Here is an 18712-nt window from a genome sequence, read left to right as displayed (position 1 = left end):
GATTTCTTTTTGATTTAGGAACAATAAAATTAAGAGAAAAGTCTAACAAATGGCCAAGAAGTGCCCAGTATAAGGTTCCCTTGCAGATATCATAAAATATCACCAAAAACATGAAAAAGTGGTGTTGGTATCCAGTGTCGTGGTATGTTCGAAATACCGATTTTAGTCACACCAGAAAACACAGCGAATAAATATGTCATAGGTATGCTTTAGTCACAGCAGCAAATCTTTCCAAGTTACACTGCAAGAGTCAGCAAAGCTGAAAAACTGGCCGAAATTTCACAAAACTATCAGCTTCGTGTCCAGGAAGATATGCCAACAAGGCAGAAAATCCAAAACAAGGAAAGCCGTAAAAAAAATCTCGCCGGTTATGGCGGGAGTCTTTGTAAGCAAGGACTCTCCATGCGGTAGAGTGTGCATGACTTTGCAACGACAGCAGCGGAAGCAGCTGCGGTTCAAGCCCGCGAGATTACAAGAAGAAAACGAAAACGTAGTCGAGTAGTGAAGCACATCACTGCCACAAACGGCTCAGGATGTTAAAGTGGCAAAATGGGAAGGGGGGGGGGGAGGAGGCTGCCAGACGTCGAAGAATGGAGAACAAAAACTTAGAACCGGGATAAGGGCTGGGGCCGCCGTGAGTTTTAAAGCGGGGGAGGCGGACGAAATGGCTTCTGTGTCCGCAGATAGGTAAAGCGGGGAGAATGTCCACAAATGAGTTGGGCTCGGGTAAGTAAGCACGCCAAGAGTAAGCACGCCCTTGGAAAGAGTTCACCCTCTGAGCAGAGGAGGCTGGAGAAGTTGATGTACCTGGGGAATGCCATACCGGGCGTCTATTTCAGAGCGGTACGTCTGTCGTGGAAGAGAGAATTCAGCGGCAAAATATGTCAAAGGGGAGAATGTGAAGGGGGGGCAGTACATGACAATGAAAGGGCTTTGGAAATTCGCAGAAGACGGATGAGGGGCTGGGGACGGTAAATGGAAAACTGGAATGAGGGGAGGAACACAGTGAAAATGTGAAACACTCCACCGATTCTCTATTATCAGCTGACTCGAAGGTCAGGCAGTGATATAACTTAAAAATGAGTACCTTTGCTAAAAATACTTAGATTAACATTTTTCGGCAAATTTATTCCACATGACAAAAACTGCAATTGGGACATAACGATGCAGTTCCTAATCGAGTTGAAACCGTCTGATGGTGTTAACACTCATGTCATCCCCACAAGCAAGTGGAATTAGACCATGCTAAAGCTGTTGACTTGCACATCAAGAAAGGCTCGCTGTTATCATACAAGAAAAGGACGTGGCTTCAGGTATCACCCAGAAATATTCACGAAGAGGTTACATCAACAAGCAACTGAACAATCTCCAAAACAGCAGTAGAGAGAAAAGTATGGCAAAAGACCATAAAGTAGAAATCGCTGAAAAGAGGAACAATTTAACAAACACTGATTCAATCTAGTACAGCAAGAATATAAAAGTAAAAAATTTGAAGGGCATCCTACCAGATGTCTTTCAAGCAGAGCTTCAGCTCCTGTCACATCATTTGCCAACTCATCAGAGGACACTAGAGCCATCATGCTGTTGATCCATGATGTCAGGTCTCTGCAAGAGGGTTCAGATACAGTCATGAGAAACAAAAACTACTACATTACTACGTACTTCCTTACCCTTTTGATGGCCGTCGCCGTGTAAGTATGGCGGTGATTAAACATTTGAAAGTGACTGCCTGAATGCGAAATTGCATGCACTATGGGAGGTGCTACTATTTTTTATGTTATTGGCAAACTATAAACATTATATTCGCACGGTGTCTCGCTTGGCTGGGCTATTTCCAGTTTTTAAATTAGGCGCTCCGTTCACGTGACGCTCACTTCGCATACCGGCTGCTCTGGTGATAGTGCCAATGAGAGCACAGGCTCTTCTTAGTCAGACTTCCAACGTTTAAAGAAATTAAACTCAAATAATGAGAGCTCACCATCCAACAAAGCAGCTTTGTAAAGAACCTCCAGTTTAGAATCTGAAGCCGCTGGAATGTCACGAAACCGAAAAGAAAACCGAACGAAGAAAGGCGACAACTTTTCGCCTTCAATATTTTCATTTGATAATTCTAAATATGAACAGTTTGCAAGCACTCTATGTGCTCCCACAAGATAACGACAAAAAACCTGCACATCGAAACTTTCTTTATAGTATTCCCTCGGAAACAAGACCCCTCCACCGGGAAGCATCTTAGGGGCGTAAAAAAACTCAACCGTTAAAGGGTCGTATTCATAGCAAGATGCCTCAAGAGGGGACTGCCTCCCTCATCATTAGACTACCGTAATATCCCGAGTCATCGCCCACCCCCCTACCGCCTGAAATTCGTTAAAAAAGTGGGATGGGCCATGTCTCGGTGGGTGAGCACAAACACTTGAAAAAAAGCGGAAAAAACCGCCTATTTTTCTCTGCGTATCTAGCGCTGATGCACAAGAGATACATCAAACTCAAAACTCGATTTAGTTTCATTGTTTTATAGAAAAAATGCTCACAGAAGAATATTTTACTATAGCGAAGTCCGCTGCTTGCATACGCGCTAGAAACACCGCCGATCTGCATATACACTCCGTGCGGGAACTATAGGGGGCGCTTTGAAAAACGCGCGCAGCGCCGCTAGCGGAGGAGCTGGCGTTCGACTGCGAGGCGCGTTCAGCAGCCTGCGGCGCCTTTTCGCATGCCAAGCTGTGGCGGCGGAAGCGCGCACGGACGAAACTTTTGCTTTTTGAGCCGATAAGTTGAGGGTGACGTTGCATGAGTACTGGGATAGACCTAAGAAGGGCATCTAGCTGTTCTCCATTTCTCATATATCGAGTTTGAGTCGTTATTAGGGGTAATTTCTCTAGTTGCGGCCGAATTCCGAAAAACAAGACGGCCGCCACCTTGATTGCTCTGGGTGGGAAATTTATTTCGCTTGTCGCTGTAAACCTAGGACTGCTGGAACGATAATATCTGGAGGCGAGTGAGATGTTCACTAAGTTTGTGCACGAAGAGTGCCAAGTTTCTTTAAGACAGCAGGTGTGAAAGTTAGGTTTCTAATGAATAAAGAAACAAAGCTGTACGGGACATCCAATATTCGACCCAAAATGTTGTGTTATAGTGGGCTGTGTAAAGCGCAGATTTGGGCACACAGGTGCTTGGTCTTGCCAGTAACATGACACAGCACTTATTACAAAAAAAAAAAAAAAAAGGTGGCGTAGGGAAACCAGGTGAAAATTTGGTTTGGGCGGCGTAACTCAATGGGAACCGGTTTTGACCATGAAAAGGCTGTCAAGAGAATATCACTGGTCGGGGGAGGTGGAGACTTTAGAGGTAGGAAGGGACTAGGGTGGACTGTACTTCCAATTGAAACAACTTTACGAAAGGTGGTTCCAAAGCCGAGAAAACAAAGTTGTCGGCCAAAACACGGTTTGGCCGCCAAGGGCTTTTGCGGTCTGCTGTTGTGTAATAACCTGTTGTGCGAGGTGCTGATTTTCGGCGCACATGTACTTTGACATGACCGTCACTTGGCACAACACTTATTATAACAAAAAGAGTTGGCATAGCGAAACCAGGTGGAAATTTAGTTTGGGCGGCGTAACTAAATGGGAACTGGCTTTGACCGTCAAAAGCTGTCAGATAATATCACTCATCGTGGGAGGTGCACACTTTACAGGTAGGAAAGGACCAGTGGACGGTAATTCCACTTCGAACCACTTTGCAATAGGTGGCTCTAAAGCCGAGAAAAAGATTGTTGTCTACAGAACTCGGGGTGTCAGTGTTTCCACATCCAAAAGGAGGCTGATCAAGAAAGAAAGCACCCTACATAAACTTTCATACTCAAACGTCAATTCTCCAGTGATTCCGAGTTTCATTGTTGTTTTCTTTAGATTTACATTTGTTTTTACCGTTCGAATCTTTCTTCACGGAGTACAGATTGCGTGCCATACTTGTCCGGAAATATCATTGACACGGACGATGGGGACGAAACTTCTTTGGAGGGCATTCCTCCAACGAAATTGGCACTGCGAACCCGCGAGTGTGGGATGGCGTTTCCGTTCGTCCCATCGGCGCTAACATATGTAGGCGTTACTGGTACGAAAACAAACTCAGAGCGAAAAGCGGCAGTGTAGCTAGAATATGTCAGCCGTGCCGACATAGGTGCAGACATGATCGGGAGACCAAATTTCTCGCGTCGTACGGCACGGCTACATCGTTCTCGCTTTTCCACAAAACATCGGCGAGGTGAAAAACTGTGAAACTTTGTCTCCACGAGATATGACGCATAACTATTGAAGCACTTAATGACGCAGCACAGGCAGCAAGCACTTCGTGCTGTGAACCCAGCGCAACCGCACCACTCCGACTTCAATGCGTACCAACGTACGCGGCGTGGTTTCGGTTTCGTTTTCTCTGGGGTTCTCACTGCCTACCTTCGGTACCGGCCGCGCGGCGGCGCGCCAGTCGCGTCGCACGGAGTGTATAGCGCGAACGTTTGTTCCGTGAAAGAATGTCACCATTATGTTCTCCTAGTTAGTAAAAAAAAAAAAAAAAAGTCTACAAGAAAATAGAAAAACCGACCAGGCGCAACGAGCGAGCGGACCAAAGAAGCGACCAAGAGCAATGCTGGGAAAGCCGGCGGTCGCGTTGGCAAATACTTTGGCGTCGGGCCAAGTCGGGCGCCTTGTCAATTGCAAGCTCTTGCGCAACTTGTTTGGTGCTTACATACGTGCGTCCGTGCACGGCGGGCTATCAATGCACGGTTGGGACGCTCTGCAAACGTCTGTGTAGGACGTTCCAGCAAAGCTTTATTTACGCTTTGGCTTTGCCTAAAATATTGCACAACCGCGGTCGCGACAGGCGGGAAGAAGGAGCGGATTCGCGGTGACCTTACTTCGGCGGAGACAGACTTTGACTTAACACTCCGCGGTTACGTTAACAAACTCTTATTTTGTTATCTCCATCGTTTTCTTTTCGCACGGATACACGACCACTTTGGGGTCGCTCACGGAGGAAATCCGTAAACAAAAGGAAGCGTCTTTCCCTCCTTCGTTTTACTTTGTCACGGACGTCCTCCAGCAGTAAGGTCCGCGACCGCGTCATTCGGGTAGGATGAGTGTTCGCGGATCGCAGAGTCCGCGCTGGGGTATTTGAAGGGGTGGGCGATGACTCGGTGTTTTTTCGGAAATCGATATTGGCCCAAAAACTGGGGTGGCCGATGGCTCGGGGATGGGCGATGACTCGGGATATTACGGTAATCCACAAAATCTCCACAACAATCAGCCCACCTCAGGATCTCTGCAGACAAGATACATCAAGATTATTTCTGCAGCATTTTGGTGGCCAGCACAAAATTTAAGGAATGTACTTCAGATTAACTGGGAATTCGTACGCCCCTACTTTACCTTGAAGCTACCGGTTCAGCTAGTCGGCACCAGAGTCCGAGCTTTAAGAAAAGCCGTGTTCAGTAAGAGCGAGAGTATACGGGCGAGGTTGGTTAGGAAACATTGTAATCCAAACCCCGAGACGCGGGGGTTTAGATTAGGACATTTTCACCGTTCCTTCGAAAACAATTCAAACGTGCAGGGCACAGGGAGAAGAGCCGGGCAGCCACCTGTAGTCGGCAAGGAAGCGCTGGAGGTCGTAGGAGTCGAGCAGCTTCTCCTTGCGGGCCTTGGCCTTGGCCGTCAGCCGCGTCCACTCCTGGATGATCTCCAGCTTCTTGGTCGAGGTGGTGTCCGACGACTCGGGGTGGGTGTTCACCAGGCGGCTTGCCGTGTCGTCTAGATGGCGGATCTGTGGGCACACCGACATCATGTGCCACGACTAAGCACAGATCCAGCTTGGAAGGTTTTCAGTACATAATGTGTTTTATAGGTCATCTACGAGAGAACTGTCAGGTACGAGCATCGTAACGAGTGTAATGAACGACTGACACGGCGGTGATCGAACCTGGATAGGTGAGGTAGCGGCCGAATACTATGGCCACAGAACCACTAGCAGAAAAGGTCTGAAAGGGTAAAAGTTTTTTTTTTTTTTAATGCAAGTGTGCCAGCAAGATGGACTGGTTTCGGGTGCAAATAATAAGATTAAACAATAAATAAAAACTAAACAAAAAATAATAAAAAATAAAAGTAATAACAATAAACAAATAAATATAATACAACAAAATAATTATAAAATAAAAATAAAGAAAAATATATAATATTGAAAAATGTAGAACAAACCACTTGGAATGTGGTTTGTGCAGGACACATTCTGTACTTTCCGGTCCTTGTCATTATGATAAAGCCCAGAAAATTTCTTCATACTTTCAAATCTAAAAGGAGCTTGAAATATCACAAACACGAGATCCACAATAGACCTTATGCCAAATTACTGAAACGTAAAGGAGAATGCTGGGAATGTAGGTACACACACTGCACACGCTCACCTCATCTGCATAAAACATTAGAAGTAACCAAAATAAGGCATCAATGAATGTGTGTGCAAAGTGCCATTTGTTTTGGGTTTTTTCTTTAAACTACTGCAGAAGGCAGCATGCACAAGGTGTGGCACAACGCGCGTGACTACACTCACGCACGCTCCCTTGGTGCGCAATTGAGCGAAAGGTCTATTCTCTACTACACTCAAGACTTTCCGTATGATTGGAACACATAAGCCTTCTACGAGTTGTCAAAAGAATTCTGTAGAAAACGGTGTCTTATAAGCAAATAAAAACTGTGCTTTTCGATAGTTTGTTGCATGCAGCGGCACTGTCAGTTGGTCTCACTTCCGAGGGGAGAACTCCCAAAGTCGGAATTTGGTGAATGCCAAGCATAAGGATTCTGGAGGCCGGGTTAGTCAGTCAGATTTTCAATCAGGCCCAATTCAATTCAATGTGACCACGATAAAGTCGTGTTCTACATGAGTTTTTGCAAGTAGAGCAGTAACTGACAGCCCATGCATGAAACTTTCGTGTGGCAGAAAATTGTGAATTCCAGTGGATCTTGGAAAAAGGCCATAAACTCACCTTTCCGGGCAGATCAGCCCCAAAGACCTTTACCATATATAAATGAAATCTTTGTTACACGGTGCCTACACCATAATAAAAATTGAGAGCACTTCCACCCCATGAAGAGGGAAGTCCAGCGAAGCTGGCACTCTGGTGGGATTTGCTGTGTCAGGCTGGGAGCAGCGGCAACGGCGGTTTCACGCTGACAGCGAGCCCATTCTCGCTTCTGGGCGCGCCGATGCTCCTCACACTCCCGCTGCTCCTTTTTAAAATGTATAACACGGGTGCGACCCATGTGAAGTCTGAAGTCCAACTGATAAGGACAGTGGCACGATCTTCGGCAGGTGGCCACTGACGAGCGCGCAGCATTGTGCAATATCAGGGGGGAGAAAAACGCTGCACTAAGAAAGGCGTGCACGTGCGGCACCGGCGTCTGCAGCATTAACTGTTCTAGAGCAGAAGGCATCTAGCATGCGCATTCGTCAAAGGTTTATTTTTAATTATTTCCTTCAAATCTTTTATACAGGGAAGGCGCGCATGCGGCGCCAGCGTCTGCAGCATTAACTGTACAAAATTGTTGGTCTACACTCGGTCTCACCCTGGAGTCAATCTGCCAGAACCTAGCCATAGACAGCTTTGCTGTAAAAAAAAGCTTTTCCCAGTTTGGAGACACCATGTTGGCAAGGCTTTGAACCTGTTAATGAAACTATGCCCACTGAAGTCGCCGACGGGACAAGAGGGGCAGGGCGTCTCTTTCGGCTGCCCGGCCTCAAGCACATGCTCATAGCCTACCACCGTGCTATGGCTGCGTGTGCACGCCCAAGGATCACGAGGTGCCATGGCACGACTGAAGGCTGGAAGCTCGTGCTGGAGAAGGGACAGCTAGAGGCCTTCCCGCCGTCCTCGTCCTGTCAGCGACTACAGAGAACGGCAGTAGCCTGGGAGTATGCGAGCAAAATTTAAGCATGTCTGGATCAAATCTGATAAACTCTGATACACATAAAGTCTGCTGTGTATGAGCTAGACACAAGCTGTGTGTGTTTGACACCATGTGACATCACGTCATGTCATGTCACGGTCACGTGACTTGACAACAAGCTTTGGTATAATGTGCGTCATGTGCCACCGGGGCTCCTGTGACACCCTGACATCAAAGTTACACGAGCAATACACATTGCTCGTATGACCTTCACTTGCGTCACTTAAGGGTAAAGTGTCGCTTTTCCCGGAAAACTCGGCCCTATAACGCATTTTGCATTAACAGGCCGGCAGTAGGTTGGCAGCGGGCAAGGGCTTCTCCCGGGCGTCCTTGAAGAGGGGCAGAGAGGGTGCCTACCCGGTCTCCCAGTGCGGCCAGGTCCCTCTCGAGGCCCTCGTGCTTGCGCTGCATGGTCTGGACCGAACGCAAGTCGTGGCCACAGTCGTCCGCCAACAGTGCATCATCTTTCTCCTGGATCCAGTCCTTCGTCTCGTCCACGTCCCGGTGGAAGCGTTGCACCTCGTGCGCCGAGCCCAACTGCTGGGCCCGCTCCTGCGTCACCTCCTGCAGGTGCTGCCACTTCTGGTTCAGGTCCTGCATTCGGAGAAAAGGAGGAGACTGACGCGCGAGGCTCACCCAAACAAAACAAGGAGACCACATCCCCCCTTCTGTGCAGCTTGAAGGGACAATCAGCACACCTGAAGCTCGCCGAGGCATTGGCGTACAACGCTTTGGGAAGCCGTCAGTTACACACTTAAAAAATTCCAGAAGAAGGTCAACTTTCAAAGTTTCTTTCAGAAAATAGTATTGAAATATCTGTCAAGCGAGTAAGATTCTGCGAATTTAGGGGTGGTGTTCACCTTGCGAATATTGATTTAGTCACACCCGGACTATATTTCGTCGGACAATGTTTTTGGGAGGCTTCGAACAACTCCAGATAGGTTAAGCGAAGTGTCCCCTAAACAATAAAATATGCAACTTTGCAGTAATCTAAGTTTGGCTGAACAGCAAGTAACCCTAACTCACAACCTTGTTAAAGAAAGAGCCACAACAGGCTCTTGTCAGCAGCTTAGCAATGCCATATAGATCAAGGTGTTTCACTTCAATTATCAAGCATCAAACAAGAGGACCGGACTTACACTATGGACTGCATGCAAATGTTTTAGTTATATACTAATTTTTGTATTTTAGGCGTTGAGATCTAAAAATTGTTTCAAAACAACACCACAGCAACTGCTCAAGCATTAGTGTGCCACCTGCCCACTACTTCAATGCACCAATATACCATATTTTCTCGCATATAACCTGCATCAAAACTGATAGAAAATGAAACACAAAGTAGGGGAGCGGGTTATACATGAATTTCGGCAGGCACTGTGGCTTCATGGCAATGCGCACAAAGTTGTAAGGATAGATTCCCCAGAGTCCCCTTTCTCCGGTCTCTCCTAGCAGTGGTGCAGCTAGGAATTTTTTTTAGGGGAGGCTGAGGTGGCTGGGATGTCCATGACTTGGGGTGTGGAGGGGATGGGGGGTCAAAATGCCTGTTTTAATTATAGGATCGGCTAGATTTTGGGAGGGGGGCGGGCTGAAAGCCTTTACACTGGCTGTGCCGCTGTCTCCAAGGGACTTTCTTCTCTTCACCTTCTCCTCCTTTTTTGGGGTAATCATCGTTACTTTATTTTTGCAGGCTCTGAGACGTCAAACACCGCTCCGCGCTGTGGTCAAATCTGCTGCCGAAGAGATAGGAAACCGAGCGGCAGGCCGAAACTATGACCACTACGATATTGACTACCACATTCACTCGAGTATTAGCCGCACTGTTTATGAAGAAAATCCGAAGGTTGGCTTTTCCACAGGGCACGCAGATTGCCAATCACCGCGATTGACAGCATGATTCCAACGGTTTACAGGACAGAGATAACGTCTTCGTGCAAAGATACCATCTGTGGTGATTGCATTTGTATCGAGAATCGTATTCTCATTCTGGTCATTCGCTGTGTTATTTACGGACAACGCTATGATTGGCTATATATGTGCTCTGTGGGAAAGTAGATGCCAGGTCCTTGTCCATAAATAGTGCGGCTATTACTCGAGTAAATACGGTAGTCAAGCATGCAAGAACGGAGGAAGAATGAGAACCTACAAACTGCAAGCCGCGACCGAAGATCATACTACGGTCCGAAGACTGGTGCACACCCAGAGCTTGAAAAAGCGCTCACGAAGTCTGTCGAGAAGAGAACAGGTCGCGGTCATGCCGTATCTACAGAAATCCGACGTTACCACGACTTTACTAGACGAGATGGTCTGGAGCAGTTTCGAAAAGTGCTGAATTAGCAATCAACTTGACGGCACGGATGACAATGCTATCTGCGGCAATGAAGGCATCAGTGATCAGGATGTTCAAAACAAAGGTATGGTTTCTAGCAAGATCTGGACATTACCTTGAGTGACCAGTGCAGGTACCGTATTTACTCAAAAATAGGTCGACCCCTATTTATTGAACCCACCGAGAATAAAAAAAAAATAATTCAAATATAGGTCACCTTTTTTTTTTATTTTTAAGAACAGGGGAAAGTTTGGGCAAAAGAAAGAAACAAACAATTATTTACAGCACTCTCAGCTAAATCACGGGGCGATGCCAAAAACTTATTTAACCGTCAGAACTTCTGGACGTGTCATCGTCGTCCGAAGATTCGTCAGCTTGGTGGACATCCTCGCAAATTCGCAACAATACCTCACTGACACCGTTGTAAAACAACAAAATGACTACAAGAAGAAACGAAAGAAGGTGTAGACAGGCAAAGCGACGAAAGACGAAATACAGACGCAAGCAACGCCGCGAGTCGAGTCGCCGTGAGCAACACGCGAACAGAGCTGCCTCAAGCAACAAACAAAAGTAACCTCAGTTTTTTTGTTTTTTTGTGTGTGTGCGCGTTTGTGAGGATGGAGGTCAAAGTGCATGGCGCATTGCGTTCCTCTCCTTCCCCTTCCCCGTTGCCCGGCGAGGGGAACGCTACAGGCGCGATGGCGAAACCCGACGCACGAGGGATGCGCGCGAGAGCGGCAGCGGCGCGGCCATTGCAGGCGGGCCGTCGGCTGCCGCTGTTTCGGTTGTTTTCGTGCACCCAAAGCTTTTTGAAACAAGAAGTGGCGCGGCTCTACGGCAACGCGGGCTCGGTGACTCGATAGCTCTATGCCTCCGGTAGGGTCGCAAAATTTGGTCGCGAATGTAGGTCGAAACTCTTTGATCACAATTTCCGAAAAAAAAAAAAAAAAAAAAAAAAAAAAAGGTAGACTTATATTTGAATAAATACAATAATAAGCGAAGTATTTTTTTTTCTTTTTTTCTGAGAGTGCTAGTAATACCCTAGTTACACGGGCGCTTTGAACTGTCGTTCAGTTCAATCACAGTTATCGGCGCCAACTGTGATCGAACTGAACTGAACTGAGATGGTGCTACACGGCTCTCTAGAACCCAGTTGAAGCTAAAACGAAACTAGCTCTTGTGCCACATGATCAGTTTAATTGGTAAACTAATTTACTCGGAGACACACATTTTATTTATAATAAGTATATCGGACAATATGTTCTATATCTTGTTGCTTTTTAGCGGCGTTTACACCGGTACCAAAGCAGATTCAGGGCTAGATTGCGCATATTTTAGGATAGGTGGCGCAAACTACCGCCCGCTACGATCGGTGCAACTGTTACTATTTGTCCATTCATACAGCCGGTCCCACCGCCATCTTCGCTCGTTTGATGGCTTGCCCGCTAGCCGGGATCGTTTTAGCGGCAGCTCGGGCGCCTAAACCTATTCCTTCCCGGATATTTTGCTGCTACGATTCTTTCTAGACGCCTACCCCCGCATTCCAAAACAGTAAGTGCCTCGCAAACGATGGTCGGCGGCAGCGGTCCCGCGAACAAGCGCCATTTTACCTCAGTTGGGGAAGTCCGTTCAGTTGAACTGAGGTAGGGGAGCTCAGTTGAACTCAACTGTCATTAGCGGCTCGATGACAGTTGGCGCCGCCGTGTAACTCCGGCCGATCGCGATTGAGTCAACTGTCGTTGACTCAATGGCAGTTGAAAGCGCCCGTGTAACTAGGGTATAAGTTCGGGTAGGGGTTATTCGCGACTCCAGCGACCTATAGGGGGCGCCACCACCAAACAAACATGGTATTTTCTAGGTATTTTCTAGGTATTTTCAGGGTATTTTCTTTCATCTAGGTATTTTCTTATTCACTGATGGCAAGGGGGTTTCATAGCCTCACTTTCTTTGCACTGCGGAGTGAATATAGATTTCACATTTAAATATTCTAAGCTTAAATGGTAAAACAAAATGGCTAGGTGGCGTAAGCTACCGCCCGATCCAAAGGGCTCAGCCGTATTCATCCATCCATCCATCCATGGCGGCTGAGTCCAGGTCGCGTCGGCTCGGCCGGGCCGCCTGAATGGGTGGCGCATTCAATTTAACGATTATTCTTTTGTTGAATGCCCAATTTTATGGGTATTTGAACTGAGACAGTTAAGTTTAGCTGGTGCGCATAAACTTGCCGAGCATAGTTTTGTTTTGCCGGTGTTTTTTTGTTCTTGTCATGTCAAACTTTCGCTGCGGAGACTTCGATCAAAACCGAAACTATGGGCTCCGGAGAAACGGTAATAGACTCTAATTAGTTTTCATCATCTAAGGAAAGCGGCGAGGGCTACAAAATTGTTCCACCAAGAGTAATGTTTAGCTAACTCGCATGCCTCGATCATGCGACTTACCTGTCCGCGAAATTGAGCTTTTGTGCCTGTCCGCGTTTCAAGAAACAGTTGGAGTCGTGTGCTCGGTCAAGAACACAGGCTGCAGGAAAATTACGAAAATTAAGCAAGCGCTTCTTGAGCCAAGGAGCATGTCAACTCGCTGGCACTTCACTAAGCAGCTGATACTCGTATTTCAATTCAGGTTTTAGTAGCAATCGAAAAGTAATTTTGATGAATATGCGGTTATGTATTATATTACGTACTATGGTCCCACTAAAGCGATATTATTATGTTCTTCGGGTTGAAATATGAACATAGTTGACTAACTATTAGGGTGAACTGCTGAATAAACGTATATTTGACAGACAGAGAGATACTACTTAAACTTAGCCAAATGGTTCTAGCCGGTAGAACGGGACGAATGCGGACAAGCTGAGGAGAGTCTTCATCGGAGATTCACTCAGACCTCTCTGCATTGAACTTGACTTCAAATCCTAAACGGAAATTTTGTTTTTTTTTGTTTTTTTTTATTTTTGTGGCCGGTCAACTTGAGCAATGTAGACGTATATTGCTGCTGGATTCGACAGGGGTTATAAGTATTGGAGGCGCGATAGATCCTAATGACGTGACAGCTTCTATCTTTGCGAGACGCGTCCCCCACCTTTTGAAAGCAGATAATTTCCCTCATTAATCATGTGCAGCGAGCAGGTTTTCTGAATCAAGTAATTGCGAAATTAGCCCAACTCCTTCAATGTGGTCTTTTTCGGCGAAAAGCCGCCAAGATGAATAGCCAACGCACCGACCGGCGTTAGTGGCTCAAAATAACCTGAAGCTAATCCAGCACTACCAAACTCAAGGAAAGCAGCTATCGAACCTTCCCATTCACTTGACTGCAACATTGGTGTCCCCTCCACTAAAACACTTCGTCTGTCGACCTCAGTCTACTGTTCTACATCCTTATAAAGAAACCGCTTATCAGTTACCAAGCAGTCGTCACTTTGAATGTGATTAGAGACAGACGAGAAATCAAAACGTTTTTCCGTGATTCCTCCCCATCCAAAAAATTGAAAGCACGCGATCGTGTGTTGTGGAATAAACGGGCTTTCAAACACGTGATGGAAAGAAACAATCTACTGAGGCTTCACCACACTAATGAACACTCAGGCAAACTTAAGAAATTTTCGGACCTTCATCAAAAACATTGCTCGCCGCCGCGCCGACAGCACGCGTCCGCGAAAGCCACCAGAGACGCGGCGGGGCGCGGAGCGACCTGGACCGGCTGGTTCCCGGTTTTTTCCGTTTGGCGGCGTCCGTTTCGCTGGAGTCGCGAATAGCCGATTCACATGACGGGCCAAATCGCAATTTTCGTCTACGGACCGTGTACCATGTGACCATCGCGTCACCGATTCCTGCGATCCGCACCCCGTCCGCGGACTGATAAAGTCTAGCGCCTTTTCACTTGCAGATTTTTGCCAGGAGATTGACTTGAAAAGTGTTTAGTCAGGCAACGGTAAAAAGTTTTCTTTTTGTTTTCAAAAATGGCAAATCGTTGTGTTTTGTGCATTCACCAATTCATTTTGTCGAGTGATTCTTGGTTCTACGGGTGAAAGAAACTGCAGAAACTTTGTCCGGCTGACAAGACTCAGGTTACGGTACACCTCCGGAGGGAGGATTGGTGGCCGAGTCGGCTAGAGTACACCAGCTCGGAGCACATGGAGCGAAAGCTCGCATTGCAGAACCCAAGGATCCTGGGTTCAATTCCCACCCCTGCCTGTTTCTATCTGGATGAGCATCCTACCGGCGTGCGGTCGTGTATCACTACTGCGTGGTGCACGTTAAAGACCCCAGGCTACCAGTCGTACTGCACTGGCTAAATTTCTCATCTACAGCTGGGCGACAAGGCGCCCGGTGAGGCAGACTAAGTTCTAGGCTGTACAAACATTCACACACCCCAATATTTCTTTTTGTACTCCTCCGGGTCTGTGCCAAGAAGCTTCCGTCAAAACTCATCTAGCACGCCGCAATAATTCTTACACGTCCCATCAGCCTTTCACCAAGCAAGACCTTTCCTGTAGCTGTGGTGTACTTAGGTGTTGTACCCAAGCACGGAGTGCGTAAAAACATCTTTAAACGCCCCTTTGCGAGCTCAGAACTTTGTTGCTTCTATGCAAAAGCTTTCTCAAGCAGGACCATGCCTCTGTCACTGTCATGCCTTGGGTTAGGAAAGGTAGTGGCGCGTTGTGCAAAGCCTATCACGGTGTTCTGTCTCAATCTGTACGTAACAGCAGCATAGGATTCTTTATCGTGGTAGCAAACATAGATTTCTCTCTCAGACAATGGTGCAATGTTGGAGTTTCGCAGCACTGGAGTGGCAAACAGGTTCAGTTTGTCCTTGCTGGCATCTGCTCGTCCTCTCCCTCGTGTGGATGCGCTTGGGAGATGGACGAACCGCGGAGAGCTCGTCACGTGATCAATCCGCCCACGGATCAGTCCGTCGTGTGAGTCGGCCATATGCAGGGGCGGGTAATGTGCGCAAAATAATATGAACTGCCGCATCCACATGAACGCCGATGCCTGCCAACTTCTCCGATTTCCGCCAATTTTTAATGCAAAAGCATTAACTGTCTCATGAAGCGAACCGTTGTCATCAGTTTGAAGCGCGAAAATGGGACCTTAAATCCTTTCTCCAAGTGTAGCCAGCTCCCAGCTATGAAACCACGTGAACACGGCACCTAGTTTCCCTGATACCAAAGGAGCGAAGTAAAGCTAATGAATTTTTGGCTTCCATCCCATTGGCTGGCGCACGTCAACGAGGTTCCCATTCGCCACTGCGCGTCCGTTTCAATGATCGCTCACCCGATGGCGCTGCGGGTCCGATGGCACTGAGTGTCTATGTGCAAGTTCAGCGCGCCGCACGCCGCAGACGAAAGAAGGAGCGAAGTGCGGCTTGCGTGTTTTCGCATTCACAACTCATAAGTGCTTAGGTGTACCTTGAGCCTTTTTTTTTTAAAGAAGCTGTGGAAATGCTTAATTTTTTGGGGATCAATTTGCGCCACCAATAATCCAAGTGACATAATGGTAAAAAAAGAGCGTTCCGGGAAGGGACATACCTCGATCTGAGTCTGGATCTTGACGGCGGCCTCGGTCTGGCCGAGGGTCATAAGCTTGCTGGCGATGTTGTTCATCTCGCCCAGGCGCACCTCGTTGCCCTTCAGGTCCGACATGAAGTCGTCAAACTTCTTCTGGAGCACCTCCACCTGCTCCAGATCCTCCCCAACCTCCTGCACCTGGGCCACTTGCTCCTGATGAAGCAAGTGTTTAAAGATGCACATGGGGGTTTACTTTCAGGTAGTGCGCAGCACATTCCCATAAAATGCGTAGCAAATTATTTCAAATTATTAACAGAGCAAAAAAAAGTACTTGTAAAATTAACTTGTAAAGATTGCTCTAATGTAACTATTGTGGCAAAGAGGGAAAAGAATGAGAAGCACAGAGAGAGAGCGCTCCCTGTATACTACTCGCTGATGTCCCATGCAATTTTTTTTTATTGTTTATATATTAAAGGGGCGGTGCAACGATTTTATGATTAAAAGAATTTGCATCTCGTCACTTTTACGTTGTTTATCGTGTCCCAGAGGATAGAGAAAACACTTCCTTCATTAAAAATGTCGCGATTCCGCTGCATAATCGCAAAGCAAAAGTCTAGCTTTTTCCCCCACCTGCAGCCCCAAGTGGCAGCCGAAGGAACTACGGCGGAAAGATTACGTGACCTCGCTCGGCTCTAAGCTGCAGCATAGCGCCCGCTAATGTACGCAGAGAGGGGGAGGGGAAGCGTCCTCCGAGATAGCACACGGGAAGCTACACGGCACTCCGAATGACGTCACTGGGAGGGGGACCAGGTGTGACCCTGAAGGCTGGGAGTGAGTTGAGGGGTGCCCGAAATGCCAATCTTTATCTTTTTTTTACGCAACAACTAGGACACGCAGGCGAAATCGGTTTTCTGTTCTTTACTTCAGAAGTGTCAGGGGGCAACTTCCAGAAATCTTTGACCGAAGTCCGAAAATCGTTGCACCGCCCCTTTAAAACTATGCATAACAAACTACCTACTAGCTCCACTTCCTAAAGCACTACTACAAATCGCAGTTGCAGGTCAAAACTCTTGGGTTATGATTATAGGTCGACCCTTAATTTTGGAGTACAGTGCTGTAGAACAAATGTTAACCCTTAGAGCTTCCCCTCCTTCGTGCAACCAAATCTAGCCACAGAAATGACTTGTTTCATACCAAAACTCCACTGCAAAATCCAACCAAAAAAAAAAAGAATGGGACTTTCATATGGCTTACGAAACATACAAAAGACAAAACAATTCTCGCGAAAGAGGACCAAGCATCTGGCTACACCGCTACTATGGTGCCTGAACCGTGCATCTGACTGGTGTGATCACATCCTCAAATGTGGTCCCTTAATTTCCGCCCCATGACAACACGAAAAAATAATTCTGTTGCCTGCTGAGCTCCTGGCAGTGGTACAGCAGTGGAGATGTATGCAACAACGTCTGTTCTGCCGCAAATCACTCTACGGCTTAATAATCTGCGGAACCTTTGGCAGCCGAAGGTTGGGGCTCCACAACGACGGCAACAGTGGCGTTCGCTCATATTTTTTGCAGGAACTTCTACGACCGACCGCCAGGATCGCAGTGTCCGACAACCCGACACTCCGGCCTCTGCGACGCCATTTATTGCCACTTCGTGACCACTTCCAACATATGGGGAGCATAGGATTTTAAACACACAAGTCGAAGACGCGCTCCGGGCAGAGCGGTAGCTACAGTTGTGAGCAGGGGAGGGGGCACACCTTGTCCTTGATCCACTGGGCGAGCTCCGCAGCCTCACGCACCAGCTGGTAGGCACGGAGGGACTCGCCCAGCTTGTCGCAGCGCCCCCGGCCAAGATCCATCAGGTTGCCGTATTGGTTCTCGATCTGGCTCTGCCGGGCTCCGATGCTGTTGCCCTCGGCCAGGTGCTGCTGGCTGGCAGACAGGCCGGCCTCCATCTTCTTCACGTAAGCCGCCGGCACAAACCCCTGCCGGTCATTAACCTCTACTTTCCACCAGTCCTGCAACGATTCAATGAAATGGGCACTGGACGTCAGGGGCATTTCCTCCAATCCCACGAGCAATGCGAGGAGACGAAATGCTTGCTTATCTTTGTCACGTAAAACCGGGAAGATAAAGAAAAAAAAGAAAAAGTAGAATTAGGGGCTCTACGTGCTAAACCAACAAAGGGCATCTGACCTGCCCCAGTGGAGGATTGAGAACTCATTTTGACCAATGGCAGACATTTTTCTCTAGATTTATTACACAAACTCTACAAAAGGTAGCCGTACCAGAAAACAAGATCCTCGGAGTCTCCTGAAACGCAGCACGTCTCCGAACCAAGTTAAACTTATAAATCTGTTACGGCGAGGAGTGGGCTAAAACAGGGATGTAGCCTACTGCAGCGTTATCCGGAATGAAGGTTCTGGAATTCTGTCCTCGGTGAAAAGTTTATTTTGTAAAGAAAGCAGAGTTGGCCAATCAAACACACCTTGTTGTTACTGTTCAGAAGTGTGAGGACGTCATTCTTCTTCATGGACACCTCTCGCGGGCTCTTCTCGGTGTAGTCGTACAGGGCCATGACAAACTCCTTGCCGGCCTGATCTACCACGGGGGCTTCTTGCTGCTGCCATTTTGCCCCCCAGTGAAAAAAAGAAAGCAAAAACAAATAGACTTAGCTCTTAAAGTCCAAGTAACTTGGCACACACATAATAATGCTCAAATCATGCAAAACCAAACTCGGTGAGGAAAGTCACAAAGGAACTCACTCTGCATGACTGAGCCTGTTCCTTGAGGGCTTCTACAGAGTTTCCAAAGGCCTCCAGGTCAGCCATCAGGGCCTCGTGTTTCTTCAAGAGAGCCTGAATAACAAAGTAGGCACAGAGAC

General features: G+C 47.4%; 1 protein-coding gene across 2 annotated transcripts in view; it reads right to left on the bottom strand.

The window, feature by feature from the left end:
- Positions 1-18712, bottom strand: part of LOC8051692 (spectrin alpha chain) — a 69717-nt gene that overhangs the window by 25489 nt on the left and 25516 nt on the right. Inside the window, exons 21-28 of one of the 2 annotated variants that reach the window (XM_029986214.3) lie at positions 18594-18686; positions 18317-18451; positions 17586-17846; positions 15842-16033; positions 8346-8582; positions 5630-5811; positions 1506-1605; positions 808-849 (exon numbers count right to left, since the gene is read on the bottom strand). In XM_029986214.3, coding sequence (XP_029842074.1) covers positions 808-849; positions 1506-1605; positions 5630-5811; positions 8346-8582; positions 15842-16033; positions 17586-17846; positions 18317-18451; positions 18594-18686 — 1242 coding nt within the window. The remainder of the gene's footprint in view (positions 1-807; positions 850-1505; positions 1606-5629; positions 5812-8345; positions 8583-15841; positions 16034-17585; positions 17847-18316; positions 18452-18593; positions 18687-18712) is intronic. The other variant, XM_029986215.3, reaches the window with a different exon arrangement.

The sequence above is a fragment of the Ixodes scapularis genome, unplaced genomic scaffold (genome assembly GCF_016920785.2).
Source record: "Ixodes scapularis isolate PalLabHiFi unplaced genomic scaffold, ASM1692078v2 PGA_scaffold3__209_contigs__length_174095766, whole genome shotgun sequence".
In the NCBI taxonomy this organism is placed as follows: domain Eukaryota; kingdom Metazoa; phylum Arthropoda; class Arachnida; order Ixodida; family Ixodidae; genus Ixodes; species Ixodes scapularis.
Note: the sequence above shows the minus strand (reverse complement) of the source record. Positions and strands in the feature narration are given on the sequence as shown.